Source organism: Bos grunniens, chromosome 23 (genome assembly GCF_055505025.1).
Source record: "Bos grunniens cultivar Pamir isolate PY7600 chromosome 23, Bosgru_T2T1.0, whole genome shotgun sequence".
In the NCBI taxonomy this organism is placed as follows: domain Eukaryota; kingdom Metazoa; phylum Chordata; class Mammalia; order Artiodactyla; family Bovidae; genus Bos; species Bos grunniens.
The window spans coordinates 32,129,363-32,149,695 of record NC_141187.1 but is presented as its reverse complement, the minus strand read 5'-3'; the positions used below and the strand labels follow the sequence as shown (position 1 = coordinate 32,149,695).

Here is a 20,333-nt window from a genome sequence, read left to right as displayed (position 1 = left end):
TTTGTGTTTGTTTGTTTGTTTCAGTTATTTAGTATTTATAAATTTCTTGAATGAATTTTGGAACTAATGGTTTTTCATTAAGATTTTTAAAAATTTCAGTAGCATACTTATTTCCTCACCTGCTATTATTTGATGAGGAGATACTGATATTATCTGATGAGGAAACATTGATAATTTTTCTCTCAGTTGGATTTACCATGGGTTTGTTGTTTTTATGGGCTTGTTTACAATGATTTCATTCTTAGATTTATTTATTAACATGACTTTTTTCTATTTTCTAATTCATTTACTTCTCCTTTTATCTTGATTTCTTCTCTAACCTTTTCCTTCGGGGTTTCTTCCTCATTCTTTTTCTGATTTCTTGAGTTGAATTCTTAGTTCATTTTGTTTCTGTTTAAACAGTGAAAGCAAGTGAGTGTATATATCTACCAAGTACTGATTTTTTTTTAGTTGTCAACTATTGTTTTCTCTGGGTTTTTATTTTGCTTTGTTTTGTTTGTTAGTCTTTCTGGGAGATAAACTAGAGGGGGAAGAGGGAAGGCTCTCCTTGTCATACACAAACTGTCTGCTTATGTCTTGGTAAAGAGGTCAGAGAGGCTTTATCCCAATAGAGGAAGGACATACCTAAGCCAACAGCAGAGACAGGATTTTAACAGGATATCGGTGACAATGGATGGAAGCCTCATTTTGGTGTTCAACCACTCAACCACAGCCAGTGCTCCAAAGGACTGGTGAGTTGATTCTCTGAAGCTGACGAGTGACTGAAGCCAGGGGTATCTGAAGAATACTCAGACCTACTCAGGAAGTTCATGGCCTGAGGTGAGGTTTGTGTTTGAAAACCTGGTAAAAGAATTTGATAGAACAAACATTAAATAAGGAAGGAGAGACATGCTAATAGTCTGTCATGCACTGAAGGGGAAACAAAAATACTTAAGCATTTTCTAGGTTTTCTACTTGCTCAATTGGCTATGCGAGACATATTATGCAGAGCAAGGGTTATCCTTTGTCTAAATTTTATAAAGCTTACCTGATAATTCATTTTACACCCTTTCTAAATGTTCCACCTAGGTTTACTTGATTACTTATATTTACCCTTCAGAAGCACAGGGAAGTTGGATCTGATTTTCATCTTAAAGGAGTTACGTTCTTTTACAGAATAACTTATCAGACAAAGAGTTTCAGAGAAAAGAGATACTGCAAACAGGAAAATTATTTGTAAGTTGTGAAAAATAAGGTTTTAAAAAATTATCTTTTTCTGTTTACACTAGTATTAGGCTTTTATAAAAAAATTAAATATAGTGTATTAAAAAAAAGTGCTGGTTCTCTGTAAGTTTATCCCAAGTGATAATCATTGAGAACACATTTAAGATGATTATTTTACAAAAATGATCAGATCATATACTGTTTGTTTACTCATATGCCTTTAGCATCTTGTAGTTTTTACTTTTAAAAATGATTGAGCATGTAGAAATTAAAATTCCCAAATGTTAGATGTTTGGGTTTTCCAATATAAAAAATGTTTGTGTACATGTTCAAACATTTGTAAAACTATTTTATATGGATAATTCAAAGCTAAGTTGCTGGATCAAGAGGTATGGACATACTAATTTTAACAGCTCTTGCCTTCCAAAAATATACAACTGACAGTGCCTCTATTTCCACATACTTCTCAATATTGAATATTATCAATCTTTGTCTTTCATAATCTTCAGGATTTTAGAAATCTCATTGTTTTAATGTAAATTCTTTATCAATTTTGAATACATTTTAACAGTCATTGTTGTCGATCAAAAACTGTTCTAAAAATGCTGACTTATGTCCTTTGCCAATTTTTCTATTGGCTTGTTTTCTTTTCTTTCTCAGGGATCTTTGCTTATTAGGAAAATCAGCCCTGTGTCTTTTGAGATGTGTGGCATATTATATTTATATATATATGTGTGTGTGTGTACACACACACACACTGAGCTTATATTTTAGGGGTTTTTTTCCCCCATTCAAAAATTCTAAATTTTTACATCACCAGTTCTATTTATCTTTCTCTTCGTGACTTTTCAGTTATGTCTTTAGGGTCTTTATGCCACACTTCCCCACTCCAAGGTAGCAGTAGTTTCACACTTACAAGTTCATCTTTAAGACAGCAGGCAGAGAAATCTTTTTAATGCCTAAGTCTGATCATGCTACTCCTCTGCTCAGAAATTCTGAATGGCTTCTCCTTTTGGAGTACAAAGTAATATCCTTAGACTCACCGACAATCACATTTCTCTCTCTTTACTCCCAACACCCTTTTGTTCCTTTAGCTCCAGACACAGAAATCTCCTTCCTGTTCTTAGATTATTTCAAACACAGTTCACTCTCAGCCTTTGCATTTTCTAACCCTCTCCCAGAAACACCTTTGCCTCTGATGGCTCATTTACTCATCTTCCTGAGTCTTTGCTCAGAAGTCAGTGTACTGGTGAGGTCCTTGGTGACCACCCTATTAGAATTGCATTACTACTTCATTCTCATCCCAAACTCCATATTTTCTTTATTTTCTCCTGAGTACTAACATCTACCAGCTAACAATATATTTTTCTTGTTTATTGCCTGCCTCACTCCCCATCCTTTCTGCCGCCCCACCCCCACCCCCCCAATTATAACTTCCATGAAGTCAAAGGCATTGTTCTGCTTTAAACTAAAGTTCCAGCTTGCAGAACATTGCCTGGTGTGGTAGGTGAATAAGCAATATTTGTGAAAGAAAGAGAAGAAGGAAAAAAAACACCTAAGCTTTCTTACCCATCATATTAGTAAAGATCAAAATATTTTGTAACATTATGTTGACAAGTATAGGTTAACATCACAAGTGGGTTCCAAGATTAGTAATTTGGCAGTAACAAAAATACAAATGCTCCAACTCTGTGCTCTAGTAAATCCTTAGCTCTAGAAATATATACTATGGATATACCCTTATACACAAGAAGTTATGTGCAGAGTAATTTATTGAAAAAGAAAACAACCTACATAACCACCAACAGGGTCATTATTAATAAATTATGGCATAGTTGAACCCTATGTGATTATTTTTCTTTAAAAGAAAAAAGAGCAAAATGAAAGAAGTCTTTTATGTACAAAATCCAGAATCAATTAGTAGAAGGAAAAAAAGTTGCAGAACTGCTACCGTGTGTGTGTGTGTGTGTGTGTGTGTGTGTGTGTAATTTACAATGTATTAATTTTAGGTGTATAGCAGTGATTCAGTTATTTACATATATATATATATACACACACACATATTATTTTTCAGATTCGTTTCCACTATAGGTCATAATTCTTTATAAATATTGACCCCTGTGAATGCATTACATATTCATATTGTTTAATAATTGAGTCAAAAAATTTGAGAGGGAATTTTTTTTTTTTTTTTAAAGCAAAGAAAACTTCAGCCAGCGCTGAAGTCCCATAAATCAAATGTTCACAAGTGGGGTCCTCCGCGAGCTAGAACTGACTAGCTCCACCGAGGCGAGGCTTCCTAGAGCGGCCCGGAAGTGCCTGGCTGAAAGCAGCGGAGCGTCGATTGGTCAGTCAGTCCTTGTTCGTGCCGCCCCAAAGAACGCTAGCTGTTCTCCAAGCGTGAGGTGAGTCTCTCCCGGCTCCTGAGGAGGGGACAGGGCACAGTTGTAGGCAGCAACCCCCTCCCCACACCTCCCCCTTCCAGGCTGCCTCTTCAAACAGCTACGAGGGAGGACTAGGGCTTACATGCCCGGAGGACCGAGCTAAAGGGGAACACTGATTGTGAGCTGCTCTGCGAGGGTACTCTTATAACCCTCTTCCTAAATTGGAGCATGTACCCCCACAACCACTGAATCCTACAGACCGGTCCACCTCAGGTTGTGGAATGAAAAAGCCTCTTAACAAATACTCAGCGTTTACTCAATGCTTGCTGCCAGGCCAAGGGCTTTGCCTACTTATTTACACATCAACCCTATGAGAAACCTGAGAATTTTTACAGATGAGGATCTAGTAACTTGCTTTAAATTACACGACAGCCCAGATTCAAATTCATGCTCCTGCTTCAGTGTTCTTATTTACAGCCTCATATCAGACTGTTTGGGCTTCTCTGGTGGCTCAGACGGTAAAGTATTTGCCTGCAATGCAGGAGACCCAGGTTCAATCCCTTGGTAGGGAAGATCCCCTGGAGAAGGGAATGGCAACCCACTCCAGTATTCTTGCCCGGAGAATCTCATGGACAGAAGAGCCTGGTGGGCTACAGTCCATGGGGTTGAAAAGAGTCGGACATGACTGAGCAACAGATTGTTTACTCAGTTCTGGTAGCTTCCTTTTATTAGTGTTTGTGTTCACAGCAGTTATTGTCATTTCTCTATGGCAATAGGTTTTTCTCTGAGACAAGATTCTGAGAGATTCCCCTTGACTCAGTCCCAGATAGAGGATTAATCTCCTGAAAAACAGCCCAGAATGACCACATTTCTGGAACTTGAAGAACAAAAAAGACTTCTAATAGTTAAAGCAGAAGACCATTACAGGGGACAGGACTCCATCTCACAAAAGTCCAGTCCTCACAGAAGGGAACTCTTCAGGCAACACTTCAGGAAGCTCTGCTATCGGGATGCACCTGGACCCCGTGAAGCTCTTACCCAGCTCTGGGACCTTTGCCGCCAGTGGCTGAGGCCAGAATGCCACACAAAAGAGCAGATTTTAGACCTGCTGGTGCTTGAACAATTCCTGAGCATTCTCCCCAGGGACCTGCAAGCATGGGTGCAGGCACACCATCCAGAGACTGGAGAGGAGGCGGTGATTGTGCTGGAGGATCTGGAGAGAGAGCTTGATGAACCTCGAAAGCAGGTGGGAAGGCGGTAATCATTTGCCTGTGAGTTTTCAGGGTATATGCACCCAGCGGAGGCAAAAGGCATATGCAAGAATACCTGAAAATATTTTAATATGTTACCCTAGGGAAGAACAAGGCTTAGGGACTGGCACTACCCGTGTCAAATAACTAAAGTGTGACTGAGTAAAAAGAGACACTAGGCCAATTCTGTCAGTTTGGAAGGCTAGGATCAGTGAGAAGCTATAGGAAGGCAAATAGGTGTCAGAGGAAAACAAAGAATTTTCTAATATTCATGGTTACCTATACACAAAATGCTTCCCTGGTGGCTCAGATGGTAAAGAATCTGCCTGCAATGCAGGAGAGACCTGGGTTCAGTCCCTGAGTTGGGAAGATTCTCTGGAGGATGGCATGGCAACCCACTCCAGTATTCTTGCCTGGAGAATCCCCATGGACAGAGATGCCTGGTGGGCTACAGTCCACGGGGTAGCAAACAGTGGGACATGACTGAGCGACTAAGCACAACACATACATAAAATAGGCTACCTTGTAATAAAAAACTCCCCTTCGAGGAGGGGTTCAAGTAGATAACAAGGATATTGCAGAACAGCACTGTCTGTGACCCATTCACATTTAATACCTATAATTAAATATACATTTAATATATGGTAATTAAATATGAGCATATATGTAATTTAAATTTTTAGTAGCCACATTTGTGAAATGTATTTACCAAAAATATGTAATCATGCAATCAATATTAAACATGAGGTATTTTACATTCTTTTTTTTCAGTTTTCAAAATTTGTATGTATTTTACATATCTCAATTTGTATTAGCTATATTTCAGGTGCTCAGTAACCACATTTGACTAGTGGCTATCATCCTGGACCACACAGTTATAGAAGCTGCTGCTGCTGCTAAGTTGCTTCAGTCGTGTCTGATCCTGTGCAACCCCATAGACAGCAGCCCACCAGGCTCCTCTCTCCCTGGGATTCTCCAGGCAAGAACACTGGAGTGGGTTGCCATTTCCTTCTCCAATGCATGAGAGTGAAAAGTGAAAGTGAAGTCACTCAGTCGTGTCCGACTCTTCGCGACCCCATGGACTGTAGCCAACCAGGCTCCTCCATCCATGGGATTTTCCAGGCAAGAGTACTGGAGTGGGTTGCCATTTCCTTCTCCTAGTTATAGAAGGAATGCCCCCATTTGGTGGAAGTTGAGTTCAATGATATTTAAGGTATCTCAAGTCCCAAGACTATGATTCTGGGCCTCTGCAGATCACTGTTAGAGACACTGAATTTTACTCTCCAGTGTCCTGAAGTGTAGATTAGCCTCTGTCTCGTTTTTAGTCATTATTGCCATTTGCAGTTAAATGATAATTTGTCCTCTTTTCTGTGGCCCTGGTTCCTGGCACATGCTTCTTCTGATCTAGCTCTGAAGTTCTTTCTGTTCTTTCACAAAATCTACTTTACACACCAAACATACTTCATTTTTCCCAGGTTCCAGGCAATTCAGAAAGACAGGACACACTTTTGGACAAGTTGGCCCCCTTGAGAAGGCCACATGAGTCATTGACTATCCAGCTTCATCCCAAGAAGACCTGTCAGGAGCAGAAATCTGGGGAGGCCCAAAGGAATGGTAATGTACAGGCGTTTGTATATATGAAGGAAGAGCTGGTTCCTTAGAGATGAGCTTCTTCATTTTCTTCTTCTCCTTTTTAAGTTTTTCTGCTTGTTCTTCACTTCATTGTGGAAGATTTTATCTCCCTTCCTCCCTTGACCTTATCATTAGACTTAGGTGCTATTTTTTAATGAGTCTTATGGGCAGGAGTTTCAGGAGGTAGAAGCTGAAAGATTCAGACCATTTTAATAAGCTTTAGTAAGCTTAACTTTATGGAATCTTCACTTATGTTCTGTAAGAAGCCATATAATAAGTTTCTCTCCTCACCTTTGGGAGATGACAGGACATGTACTTATAAAATAGTACACAATAATAATTAACATGTCAACATGCTAAATTCTATTGTGTATAACACAGGTTATTATTATGATGATTAATGGCTTGTCTGTGCAAAACTTTAAATTCTAGATGGTCTTTCCTTATGTTTTTATACAAATACTTCTGGACAGTTTCACTCTGCTTCTCATTAGTGTAAGTCCAGAAAAATACACACTTACTATACCTAAAATTGTAGAGGTTTACGTATGTGCTGCTACCAAAATATTCCATTTCAAGGGAATACTATGCAGTTAAAATATGAATTGTATTTTCTAATTCTAATCAGCTGAAAGATGCCTCATGAAATCTAGCTATCCTGTGAGGCCTGTGGATTCTTAGGGAAGTCCATTTTGTCTGCATTGAACAGTGTGAATATGACTTTTTTCTAAAGTACCACCCTGGCAACTTTTTAAATCTATATACCCCCCAACCAGGCTCCCCACCAAAAAACAGACAAGGGAAGAACAAAACAACTATCACACACACACACACACACAAACCCTGTAGAAATCACAGGAAATACATTTGAAGAAATGCCTCTCAACTTTATTAAAATAATATAATATCTGGTCCAAATCCTCATTTTACAGTTGAACAGATATACCCACAGTGGCTATGACTTTTCCAAGTTTCCATAGGAGTCACAGGGAGAGCTGGGGCTCCTGCCTACTAGTCCAGAACAATATTTTAAAACCATCATAGTAATAACCCAATAAAGCCAGTGTCTTTTAAAATAAATTTATTATTAAATAGACCTTTTTATGCAGGATCTTGTTTTAAAATTTTCATTCTATCCATATCAGCAAGATTATGAATATTATCTGTTGACTAGGATAATGAAACTCACCTCTGTAAACATAACTTGGAATTATAAGTGAGGTCATTTAATACAGAATTATCTTCATATATGAGAGAACTTGGAGAACTGAGTGTCTTGCAGTTCTTTCTAACACATTGTCAGGTATTTCAAAGGAAACTTTTTGGATATGCTATTAACCCACAACACTGACTCTCTGGTAGAAGTGATAGTCTCCCTAACTTTGTTCCTGTTTCACTTCACTCAGCATTTAACCTTGTCCTTTCCCTCTATACTGTCAACCAAGTTGTACATATGGTAATCAGATGATTTTTATGGACATATCCTCATCCCAGTGACCAGCAGGACTGGGCTCATCTGGAGTGATAAGGCAATTCATGGATGTACCAAAATAAAATTGGAAGAATAGCCCTGGCAGAAGATGCAAAAATGAAATAGTCCTAATCTTGTCTCTGAAACAGGATCACCTTATATCATATTAGACTGGGATTAGCTGGCAATTGGAAAAGATACATCAACAGAGCCCTGAAACTCCAGTTGGCCAAGTAAACTGCAGGTCCCTGAGATGAGTAAAGTTCACATTTGACAGTTTCCATACAATTTTCTTTACATTGTTTAATTGCAGATATAATGGAGAGGGTTATAATTTGAATTGCTAACCCTATATATTTTTTTGTAATTCTTTTGAAGTCTTGGTGAGGGATTTTCTCCAGACTTTTCTTGAAGTCATGGGAGAGAGATTCATCCTAAAGACTGGTAGATTCCTCTGAAGGTAGTAACTGACCACAGGTGCAAACTCTTTGTGTTCTTTAAAAAAAAAAAAAAAAAAAACTCATCTTCATCAGTAAGCCACCAAAAACCAACTGTCAGTGCCTCCAGTATGTAAAAGCAGCAACTGAGCCAAGGTGTTGATGTTTGAAAACACTTTCTTAATGGTATGGTGTTATCTCTAATTTCCATGATTTGTTTAATGATCATTAACCTACTAACTTAGAAATACTTCTGCCACATATTATAATTTTCCACATGCTTTATCATACATTTCCTCATCTAATCAAACAATAGGTAAGGAGGAGGGTACAGAGATGATATGGAACCAAATGGTTATGATCTGCCAACATTTAAAGAGTTTTCAGTAGAGCCAGGACTGAAATCTTGACCTTCTGGCTCTAATCCAGTCCTTTTATTCTAGCCAGAGATAAAATGGTATTTAGATTCCAAAACAATATTATTTTAGAGCAAATAATCAAACTTAAAAAAAAAAAATCTATTGCCTGATTAAAAATATGTATTGTAAAGAAGAAGGTAAAATTTGAGGAAGATTTGGTAGCAAGAGGATATTGTGATGACAGTGAAAAGTGGAGTTCACTCAGTCCAGAGCCAGTGTTTTCCATACCCAGCCCAGGCACTGAAATGTTCTGGTAGTTCTTGCTGTTTCTCCCGTCGTGCCGAGTGGACCACTGTAAACCATGTGATTAAATGATTGTTGCACAGTTGGGATTCCTAGACCTGTTGAGATGGAGGTTTCAGCATAACCAAACAGATGACATCCAACATTAGACCACATAGGATTACCCCCTCCAAATCATTAAAACACCTACTTACTTATAAAATTTATTGACTACTTGCTGTGTGTCAAGTTCCATGCTAAGCTTGGGATTGAGGATATGGGATCAGGAAGAGGGAAAAGAGCACATCCAATTTAGGAGGTTAGGGAAGACTTCCTGGAGGAGACAGCATTTGAGATGGACCTTGAATAATAGGTAGGTCAGTGGCTCTCAAAGTGTGGTCTCTAGACCAGCAGTATCTATCATACCAAGAACTGCAAATTCCTGGGCTGCACTCCAGCCTTATCAGATCAGAAGCCCTGGTGGTAGGGAGCCCAGCGATCTGTTTTGTTAAGCCATCCAGATGATTCTGATGCACAATAAAGTTTGAGAACCACCAAGCTAGGATTTAGACAAGACGAGATGATAGCGAGGACATCAGTTTCAGAAGAAAGGATTCAACCCAGAACATATGCCAGACCATCTACTGTCACTTCCTGCTTATCTTCCTCCCTCTATTTATCCTGACCATGTTTTCTCTCCGCTTTTAGCTATTATTTATGCACACTGCTCCCTCGATAGTTCCTACTCAGTACATTCCTCTCAAATCCCTCATCCCATTACCCTCTCCAATCACTTTTACTTGGTTTTACTCCCACTTACTACCTATGTTTCAGACTCCTTAAATTTCTCCCAAAGTACCTCCCTCACCTTCTTTGTTTTCTAATCTGTTTATCCTTCTTAATTATCATTGGTATATCTGGAGTTCCCATTTACCACTCTGCGTTTGCACATGATTGCCTTGTCCACATTTTTGCTTTTTCTTTTCCTCCTAGTTTATTCCCAAATAATAATTCTGATGTCATTCTTAGTGGCCTCTTTGTAAATTTCTTCCCTATATTGCCCATATATGTTTTGATGGTGCCATTTATCTAATTTGTGCATTGTATGTGATTTTTCATTTTTATAACATATTTTTAATATTTACATGTTCTTTATTCCATGGGTTTCTTGCTTCTCAAACCTAGAATAGGACCTATTTGTATACTGTACATTTGTTACAGGTGATGAAACCAAGACTAACACTGAAGAGTTGTCCCAGAAGGAAGATAAATCCAAAGACATGGAATTCTTTGGGAAGATAAATGACAGACTTAACAAAGATATTCTTCAGTATCCTGAATCCAAAGATGCTTTTGAAAGTGAGGGCATTTTCAAGTGGCAACAGAGGAAAAGAAGATGCTATAAATGTGATGACTGTGGAAAAAGTTTCAGTCATAGCTCAGACCTTAGTAAACACAGGAGAACACACACTGGAGAAAAGCCCTATAAATGTGATGAATGTGGAAAATCTTTCATTCAACGCTCACATCTCATTGGACATCATAGAGTACACACTGGGGTGAAACCCTATAAATGTAAAGAATGTGGGAAAGATTTCAGTGGGCGCACAGGTCTCATTCAGCATCAGAGAATCCACACAGGTGAAAAACCCTATGAATGTGATGAGTGTGGGAGGCCCTTCCGTGTAAGTTCAGCCCTTATTAGACATCAAAGAATTCATACAGCAAATAAACTCTACTAATATGGTGTAAGTAACAAAAGTTCTTTAGCCACTCAGGCCAAATTAGTTATCAGAGAAATCTACCTTGGAGACCTTGAGTATCCTAAATGTAGGCAAAGCTTCAATCATCATTAAAAATTTCTCTGGCACCAAAGAATCTACCTGAGTAAAATTTCCTTTTATTTCTAAATTTGTCTTAGAGTTGTACACCCTCAAAGTCTTAACGTGAAAAGTAGTTTGGAGCATTGAGACCATGCTACCCTTTTTCAGTCCGATGCTGATTCCAGATTGTTACCACAGTGTCTACATCTGATCTTGACCAGAGGGCAAGGATAAGAGGGAGGTACAGAAAGATTTCAGGGCAGAGACAGCCTGGAGTGATAGTGGCAATAAAAGAAAGTCCAGTGGGACCTGAGATAACTGCTGCCATAAGGCAAAGGAGGCATGGTATTAAAGGAGATCTAAGTTGTTAGTACCATGAAGGATTAGTCAGTGCCCTAGTAAGTCTGTAGAAACCCACAAAAAATTGATGAGACAACCATTTGGAAAGAAGAGCTCTGAGTCCAATCACAGCCACAGTTTCTGGAAATGAAGATGTTATATGTTAGACACTGTAATCCAGAATTACTGGGTTCTAGCAGAAAGCCATCGTGGAATGATGGCACCTCTTCTAAAAGAACCCTAAACATGGAAGGCAGTTTCTCAAATTGTTGTGAAACATGTATCACTTCTCCCATCATTTTTGGAGGGAGGCAAGAACTTGTAGTTTTCATGAACTAGTAGAACAGACAGTGACAGTTAAGAGGCACCTAAAGGGAATATGGGGACAGTTCTTTCAGACACAGGTGGGGGTGGTGGTTAAACTGGTGATTCTGAATGGGGAAGCAATAGCTATGAAGGGAAGAAATGGTTGACGGTTGGGGAGGAGGAGATGTCAGAGGTATGCACAGGCATTGGTGAAGAGAGAGGAAACAAGATAGAACAGAAAGGGATGGAATGAAAAGAGAAGGATAAAAAAGGAATAAAGGTATAAGGAAAGGAACAAAGATAAGAGATGGTGATGGGGAAGAGAAAAGGGTGACAATTCTAATATTGACATCAATTATATTTGAAACAGTGGGGCACATGTCACAAGTCATGCAAAGGTGAACAGATAGCTTATCCCAAGGTCATTGAGTCATACATGCACATGTTATTTATGTTATCTTTATTGAGTCCACAGTCTCATCCTGAGCATGAAATTATTTATAGTCTAACCAAAAAGTCCATCAACAGTGAAAACCTACTAGAAACTTTGAAATGCTTCAAAACAACCTGTTCTCCTCTTAGTAATATCGCAAGAGAGATTAAGGTTCTAAAAGAATAGATCTCTCAGTCTTTCTTACTCAAATCCTCTAGAGCACAGTTTCTCAACCTTGGTTTTACTGACATTTTCACCCAGACGATTCCTTGTGAATTTGTCTCTGCACTATGGGATGTTTAGCAGTTTGCCTGGCCTCTACCCCTAGAGGCCACCAGCAGCCCCAACTTGTGACAAGCAAAAACTTCTTAAGAGATGCAAATATTCCCTGAAAGGCAAAACCTTTCCCCTACCCCACCAGCCTAGTTGAAGAATCACTGCTGTGTAGGAAAATAATCTGATTTCCATGACTGTCCCACATCATATAAGATTCAATTTAGAAATATATATGACCAGCACTGCTAGACCATTTTTCTACCCCACAAAATGATTCCCAGAATACCTAAAATCTATGCAGCACACATGCTAAAGTAGTCTACTTTAGGAAGCCATACCTCACTTAGTTTTGAGCATCAGAGGAATCTGTCCTCAAATATGACCTGTATAAAGAGCTTACAATTGCATTTTTCTAGACCTTCTTCCCTCTACCATACTTCTGATACTACCCTCTCCTTTGCCCCTTTTGACCCAACAATGAACAGACATTTTATCCTTTAACTATCTGTGCTGTCCAATACATTAGCCACTACGTACATGTGGCTATTTAGCACTTGAAAGATGGCTATGCAACTGAGGAACTAAATTTTTTTTCACTTTAATTTAAATTTAAAAACTGATACTCAATTCAGATATTGGAAAACCTTTAAGTATGTTTAGAGTAATTTGTGTATAGGAATCTATTTTTTCCACTGAATTTTATGCCATCTCAATATAGATCAAGTAGTTCCAATGAAAATTTAATAACAATTGAGATGTGTAATAAGTGTAAACACTGGCTTTCAAAGACTTAGAATGAAAAAAGGTATTAACTTTCATTTATAAGTTTAGATTTTAAAATAATATTTTGGACATACTGGTTTAAATAAAATATAATAAAATTAATTTCATCTGTCTTTTAACATTTTTAATGTGGCTACTAGAAAACTTAAAATTACATAGGTGGATCACATTACATTCCTATTTATTGGAAAACACTGATCAAGATCTCATTCTCAGGGCAGGTCCAATTCACTACTGTATTCCAAACCACCTCAATTCTGTACAGCTAAGTTCTGCTGTGCCAAAGACTATACCTATTTCTTTTTATTCGTTAATCTAATAAGTATTTGCTTAGTGCATGCTGTGTTCCAACCCTCTCTTCTAGGTATTGGGGCTATAGCAAGATAAGATCCCTACTTATATAAGCCTACATTACAGTAAAGGGAGACAAGACATATCAAAGAGCATTAATGGTATGTGGAATATATAACAATGAACTGAAACAGAGTGACTGACTACTACAAGTAATCAGAAAAGGCTTTTCCGGACAGCTGACATTTTAACTGAAATATAAATGTCCAGCCTTGGGAAGTTCTGCAGAAGACCATGCCAGGATAAGCGAATAACTAATACAGCCTGTATGGTAGGAATGAATCTGATGTGTTTACAGGAAATGAAAGAAAGTCACTGGGTCTAAAGCACTAGCTTATAAGAAATGTGGTATAAAGTTAGGCTAAAGAGGTGAGCAGGGGATATGTATTCTAAGCATGGGGCACCACTGGAAGGGAAAGACATGATCTGATTTATCTTTTTAAAAAACCCTTCTGGCCCTTTAGGGAACCAAGAGTGAGGAAAGAGAAGAAGTAAGAAAACCAGTCAAGAGCCTACTGCAGTAACCCAGATGAGAGAAGGCAGTGGCACTGACCAAAGTGGACATGAAGAGAAATAAACAGATTCAAGGTATATTTTGGAGATAAAGCCAGAACAATTTGCTAAAAGAAAAGAATGGTATACACCCCCTAAATTCTCACACAAGAAGATGTTTAAATACTGGGTTAAACATTTGAAATTCCATTTTTGTACAGTCAAATATCAGCAATTTCAAATGATTTAACTTAGTAGAAACAAAATAAGAACAGAAGAATCTAGAGAGAAATGGAACAGGAAAAAGGACTCTGCAATTGTGTAGGGGCCTAATTAATTTGTGAAATGAAAATCTGTATACTTTTCTCCTTAAAACTCTCTATGGAAGGCACCCTTTGTTAAGCTCTTTGTCTAGACAGAAATTGTCAACAAACCTGATTCAGAACACTGCTATAATAACATGTCTCAGTACAAACTTTCTTCTGGATTGCACATTTCCTAAACTGGTAAAATCAGGTTATCAGTGAAAGGCAGTAGAGCAGAGGTTGAGAAGACTGCCTGGGTATGAATCTTTGCTTTTCCTGTTTCTAATTATATGACCTTGGCATATCCATTTTCTGTGCCTCATATCCCCCATCTGTAAAACAGTGATAACATGCTGTCTACCTCAAAAAGTAGGAATTACACAAGGGACCAAATGTCTTGGGTTTAGAACAGTACCTGCACATAGTAAATACTGTTAGTATTAGGCTAGGCCAATAATACTTAAGTATTCTTAACTATTGTTAAGTCTTTTTGTTCATCAAAATGCATCATGTTCAGCATTTGTTCCCCTCAAAGCTGCTTAAACTAGTTGAGTGGTATTTTATCTTCATGAATTCACTGCAGCAACTGTTGCTGTTGTGTATGTGTTTTCCCGTAATGCTAACAATTACCCTAATTCTGAACTGCTCCTTAAATACCTAACCCAATTCCAGCCCGGACGGTCCCACCCGACGGAGAACATCATCCGCGTCGCCCTCACTTGGGCACTCACCCGCCAGCCCTCGTCTCCCGGCTGTTTCCAGGCCCTGGCACTGGGCCCAGCTCACAGTGCCGTTTACCTGGCCGCAGAAGCCGGCCCCGGGAGCTCTGGAACCTTTAGCTACCGGAAGTGGCCAGGACGCGTGAGAGCGCGAGGAAAGGGGCCGGTCTTTCCCGGATCCAGAAGCACTGAGGGTGGCCTGGGAAGGAGCTTGGGACCCCGGGTGGAGGAAGCGGAGAACTGTCTGAGGGATCCAAGAACTCCGTCATTTAAGTGGGTTCTTGAGAGGGAAGGGAAGTAGGTCATCTTTCCAACATGAACTTGAAATAAGTAATGTTCTTCTATTCCGTACCTTCTCTCATTTTCGCTGTTTTACACACCTCATTTTTGGATTCCTAGAGAAGGCTTTCTGATTAAAGTAAAATCTGAGCCAGACCTTGAAGAATGGACAGAGTTTAGTTAAGTGCAGAGTAGTAGGAAATGTACTTCTACCAGAAGGGTCAGTATGAGCAAAAGTGTGATACTGAGTGAAATAGCAGATACAATCAAGCCATCTTCTATTAAGTCAGACATTAAAGAGATTTGCAGAAATGTCAAATGATTCCACCCCTTTTACTTTTTTGGAAAATACAGATAAACTTCATAAAATATTAAAGTAACATAAAATATGTTACCTAACATGTAATGGGTACCTTACTGTTAAAGAAAAACTTTAATTCCTCAGCTTTAATTTCCAACACAGCAAAATCTTGTTTTATATGACCCATGTAAACAAACTCTTTGGAGTCCTCACTAGTTTTTAAGAATATAAAAGGAGTCATGAGACCAAAATATTTGAGAATATGCTATTCCGTACACTATATGAAGTGATGCTTCTGAAACTAAAATGTAGAGCAACTATGGAAAATGCAGGAACACCTTGAGGCCCTAGGTGTGGAAAATGTTTGGAGTCTTATTAGAAACATGTCATCTGCTTATACAAACAAGGAAAGTATGAGTGACCAGAGTCTTAACATTTTTTTGTGTTCTGGTGGGTCTTTCATTGCTGTTGGACCTAGTGACTCAGGAAGTTTAAAATATGTTCTAAACCCTGGTGTGGCTAATTCTAGTAGTGATTTAAAAGGGTTAAAAGTTTATTTTTCATAGTCAATAGATAATATATCTGTACCTGAAAAATTCAAGAAATGGTAGTGTTATGTTATTTTTAAATGTGGAGGTTAATAAAAAAGTAAACGGAAGGAGTTAAAGTGGTTGCCTCTGGGGAATAGATATTGATAACAAAAGGGAAGAGTGAGGCCTTGTGTTTATCACACCGTAAGCCTCAGAGTACTATTAATTTTATTTACTTTTTTAAAATGTCTTTTTATTAGCAAAATCCACAAATCAGATGTGCAACTCAATGAATTTTTATAATATGTGCAACCATGTAACTACAACGCCAACCCATAATAAACATTTTTTTATCTTCTGTCACCACAGATATTAATCTTGATATTAATTTTACTTAAATGCTCACACAAGGCTACTTTTATTCAACATGATAGGTAGGAAGTTAGACATGAGTAACTGGAGGGGAGGCCTGGCTGAAAGGGATGCAATTTGATCTCTAAACTCCATCCCAGACACATCCAGGAGAGTTCACAGATATGCTACAAAATAACCACAGAGACATTTCAACTCCTGTACATGGGTCCTAGGTACACAGTGGATACAAATGACCAGAGACTTCCCCAAGTAACCTTAGGCCATTCAGTTCAGTTCAGTCTCTCAGTCAGGTCGGACTCTTTGCGACCCCATGAATCGCAACACGCCAGACCTCCCTGTCCATCACCAACTCCCGGAATTCACTCAAACTCAACATCTATCAAGTCGGTGATGCCATCCAGCCATCTCATCCGCTGTAGTCCCCTTTTCCTCCTGCCCCCAATCCCTCCCAGCATCAGCGTCTTTTCCAATGAGTCAACTCTTCGCATGAGGTGCCCAAAGTACTGGAGTTTCAGCTTTAGCATCATTCCTTCCAAAGAACACCCAGGGCTGATCTCCTTTACAATGGACTGGTTGGATCTCCTTGCAGTCCAAGGGACTCTCAAGAGTCTTCTCCAACACAGTTCAAAAGCATCAATTCTTCGGAGCTCAGCTTTCTTCACAGTCCAACTCTCACATCCATACATGACTACTGGAAAAACCATAGCCTTGACTAGACAGACCTTTGTTGGCAAGGTAATGTCTCTGCTTTTGAATATGCTATGTAGGTTGGTCATAACTTTCCTTCCAAGGAATAAGCGTCTTTTAATTTCTTGGCTGCAATCACCATCTGCAGTGATTTTGGAGCCCCAAAAAATAAAGTCTGACACTGTTTCCCCATCGATTTGCCATGAAGTGATGGGACCAGATGCCATGATCTTATTTTTCTGAATGTTGAGCTTTAAGCCAACTTTTTCACTCTCCTCTTTCACTTTCATCAAGAGGCTTTTTAGTTCCTCTTCACTTTCTGCCATAAGGGTGGTGTCATCTGCATATCTGAGGTTGTTGATATTTCTCCCGGCAATCTTGATGCCAGCTTGTGCTTCTTCCAGCCCAGTGTTTCTCATGATGTACTCTGCATATAAGTTAAATAAGCAGGGTGACAATATACAGCCTTGACGTACTCCTTTTCCTATTTGGAACCAGTCTGTTGTTCCATGTCCAGTTCTGTCACGACCAAGATAATCATGATGGTGTGATCACTCACCTAGAGCCAGACATCCTGGAATGTGAAGTCAAGTGGGCCTTAGAAAGTATCTCTATGAACAAAGCTAGTGGAGGTGATGGAATTCCAGTTGAGCTATTTCAAATCCTGAAAGATGATGCTGTGAAAGTGCTGCACTCAATAAGTCAGCAAATTTGGAAAACTCAGCAGTGGCCACAGGACTGGAAAAGCTCCGTTTTCATTCCAATCCCAAAAAAGCCAATGCCAAAGAATGCTCAAACTACCGCACAATTGCACTCATCTCACACGCTAGTAAAGTAATGCTCAAAATTCTCCAAGCCAGGCCGCAGCAATACATGAACCGTGAACTTCCAGATGTTCAAGCTGGTTTTAGAAAAGGCAGAGGAACCAGAGATCAAATTGCCAACATCCGCTGGATCATGGAAAAAGCAAGAGAGTTCCAGAAAAACATCTATTTCTGCTTTATTGACTATGCCAAAGCCTTTGACTGTGTGGATCACAAAAAACTGTGGAAAATTCTGAAAGAGATGGGAATACCAGACCACCTGACCTGCCTCTTGAGAAACCTTAGGACATTAGGAGCCAATTAAGGATTCATGAATATTCTGCATCTGATTATAACAGATAGAATTATGGGAAGACATAAACAACAGAACTTACTGTCATATAACATAATTGTCACTCAGCCTTGAGTATATGCCCAATGGAATTCCCTTTCATTTATTGGTGGTGGGTACAAGCCCTACTTTGCACTGGGTATAACCAAAAGGAGGAGCCTGGAAGTATAAAATAGGGAAGCCAAGAGGGCTCAAAAGGAAGGATGAGGAGGGTTCCTTTAGGAGTGTTGGACTAATGGAAGGTCTATCTGCCTTTGTCTGTTGTTCTACTTTTTTTGGTCCATTGCTCCAAAAAAAGAAATAAACCAACATAACAAATATTTTTGGATTTATCCATGTTGTTCATCTATCAGTGCTGTACTTAGTTGCTGAGTTGTATCTGACTCTTTGTGACCCCTTGGACTATAGCCCACCAGGCTCCTCTTTCCATGGGGATTGTCCAGACAAGAATACTGGAGTGGGTTGCTACGCCCTCCTCCAAGGGATCTTCCCAACCCAGGGATTAAACCCAGGTCTCCCTCATTGCAGGCAGATTCTTTACCATCTGAGCCACCAGGAAAGCCTTATCTATCAGTAGCTGCTTTCAGTTTCTGACTGTATGATCAGTTTAGTTTCTGTTGTATGATCATAACAGTATTTGATTTTCTGTTCTCCTTTTGATGAACTAATTTGGGCCTACTATGAATAATTATGAATTATGAATAAAGCTGCTATGGACTTATGGTTTTATGTCTTAGGTAAAAACACCCAGGGGTGAAATTACTGGGCTATAATGTAGGCATTATTTAACTTTATTAAAAATTGCTATTTTTCAAACTAGTTGTACCATTTTACATTCTCACTAGCAGTGTATAAGAGTTCAGTTGCTTCATATCCTCACTTCAGTTTAGTTGCTCATTCGTGTCTGACTCTTTGCGACCCCATGGACTGCAGCATGCCAGCCCTCCCTGTCCATCACCAACTCCTGGAGTTTACTCAAACTCATGTCCATTGAGTCAGTGATGCCGTCCAACCATCTCATCCTCTGTTGTCCCCTTCTCCTACCTTCAATCTTTCTTCAGTGTCTTTTCCAATGAGTCAGTTCTTCACATCAGGTGGCCAAAGTATTGGAGTTTCAGCTTCAGCATCAGTCCTTCCAATGAATATTCAGGACTGATTTCCTTTAGGATGGACTGGTTGGATTTCCTTGCTGTCCTATATCCTTTTTAGCACTCAGTATTGTCAGTCATTTTCATTTTAGTCATTCTAATGGATGTTGACTCATTGGAAAAGACTCTGATGCTGGGAGGGATTGGGGGCAGGAGGAGAAGGAGCAACTGAGCTGAACTCAATCGATGTGTGGTGGTCTTAATTTTATATTCCCTTGATGAATAATGATTTTGAGTACCTTTTCATGAACTTATTGATAATTCATATATCTTCTTTGGTAAAGTGTGTGTCCATAACTTTTGCCTATTTACCATTGTTTTCTTATGATTGAGCTGTAAGAGTTCTTTATATATTCTGAATACCAGTTGTCAGAAATATGTATTGAAAAAATATTTTCCATTCTAAATGGAATATTTCCATCCTAAATATTTTCCATTCCATTTTTCATTTCTAAATGGTGCTTTTTGCTGAGCAGAAAATTTAAATTTTGATGAAGTCAAATTTAGCAATTTTATCTGTTATTATTAGTGCCTTATGAGAAATCTTTGCTTAGGTTACAACACTATTTCATTTCTACTACCTATGTGTACAACTTTTATTTTAAAAAATTGTTTTTTAATGTAAAAACGAAACAGCATAGTTCTAATCTGTTGACAGTTATTTTCAGTTTTCATCTCTGGTGGGAAGCAAAAACTATGAAATAACCAAAGTGTTTTGAAAGAGTTGAAACACTGTAACTTCTGTGTTTATTGTTATTTGTTTTATTGTGATGATTAGCTGACAAAACTCTTACAAGCAAATCAAAACTACTAAGGCTTAGTCTTGAGGACAGACAAGATATTTTTAAGTTAAGGTTGGAGACTGGATAGAAACATTGGTGGTGGTGGCTATCAGCAGGATCAGATAAGGAGGGAAAATTAAGATGAAGATTGGAGGGGCACCTGAAAACCCAGCATAAATGGATAGTTAGAAAAAAATGTTAAAGGAATAAAAACGGGGGACCAAAACAGCA

At 38.8% G+C, this 20,333-nt stretch overlaps 1 protein-coding gene across 4 annotated transcripts; it reads left to right on the top strand.

Annotated features, from left to right (window-relative positions):
• Positions 1-4: 4 nt before the first annotated feature.
• ZSCAN16 (zinc finger and SCAN domain containing 16) lies at positions 5-16,318 on the top strand. 4 transcript variants are annotated; one of them, XR_015152268.1, is made up of 6 exons: positions 586-731; positions 3,402-3,608; positions 4,364-4,833; positions 6,313-6,451; positions 13,794-13,917; positions 14,799-16,318. XR_015152268.1 is itself a non-coding variant. In XM_086369818.1 (5 exons), the coding sequence occupies exons 3-5, from the start codon at positions 4,447-4,449 to the stop codon at positions 13,805-13,807; spliced, it is 540 nt and encodes a 179-aa protein (XP_086225944.1). In that variant the 5' UTR covers positions 5-731; positions 3,402-3,608; positions 4,364-4,446; the 3' UTR covers positions 13,808-16,318. The 4 variants fall into 4 exon arrangements, 3 of the variants coding, with proteins under 3 accessions (XP_086225944.1, XP_086225943.1, XP_086225942.1); XM_086369818.1 differs by having other exon boundaries at positions 5-731; positions 13,794-16,318; XM_086369817.1 differs by lacking the exons at positions 13,794-13,917; positions 14,799-16,318 and adding an exon at positions 10,240-10,896 and having other exon boundaries at positions 386-731.
• The last annotated feature ends 4,015 nt before the right edge of the window (positions 16,319-20,333 follow it).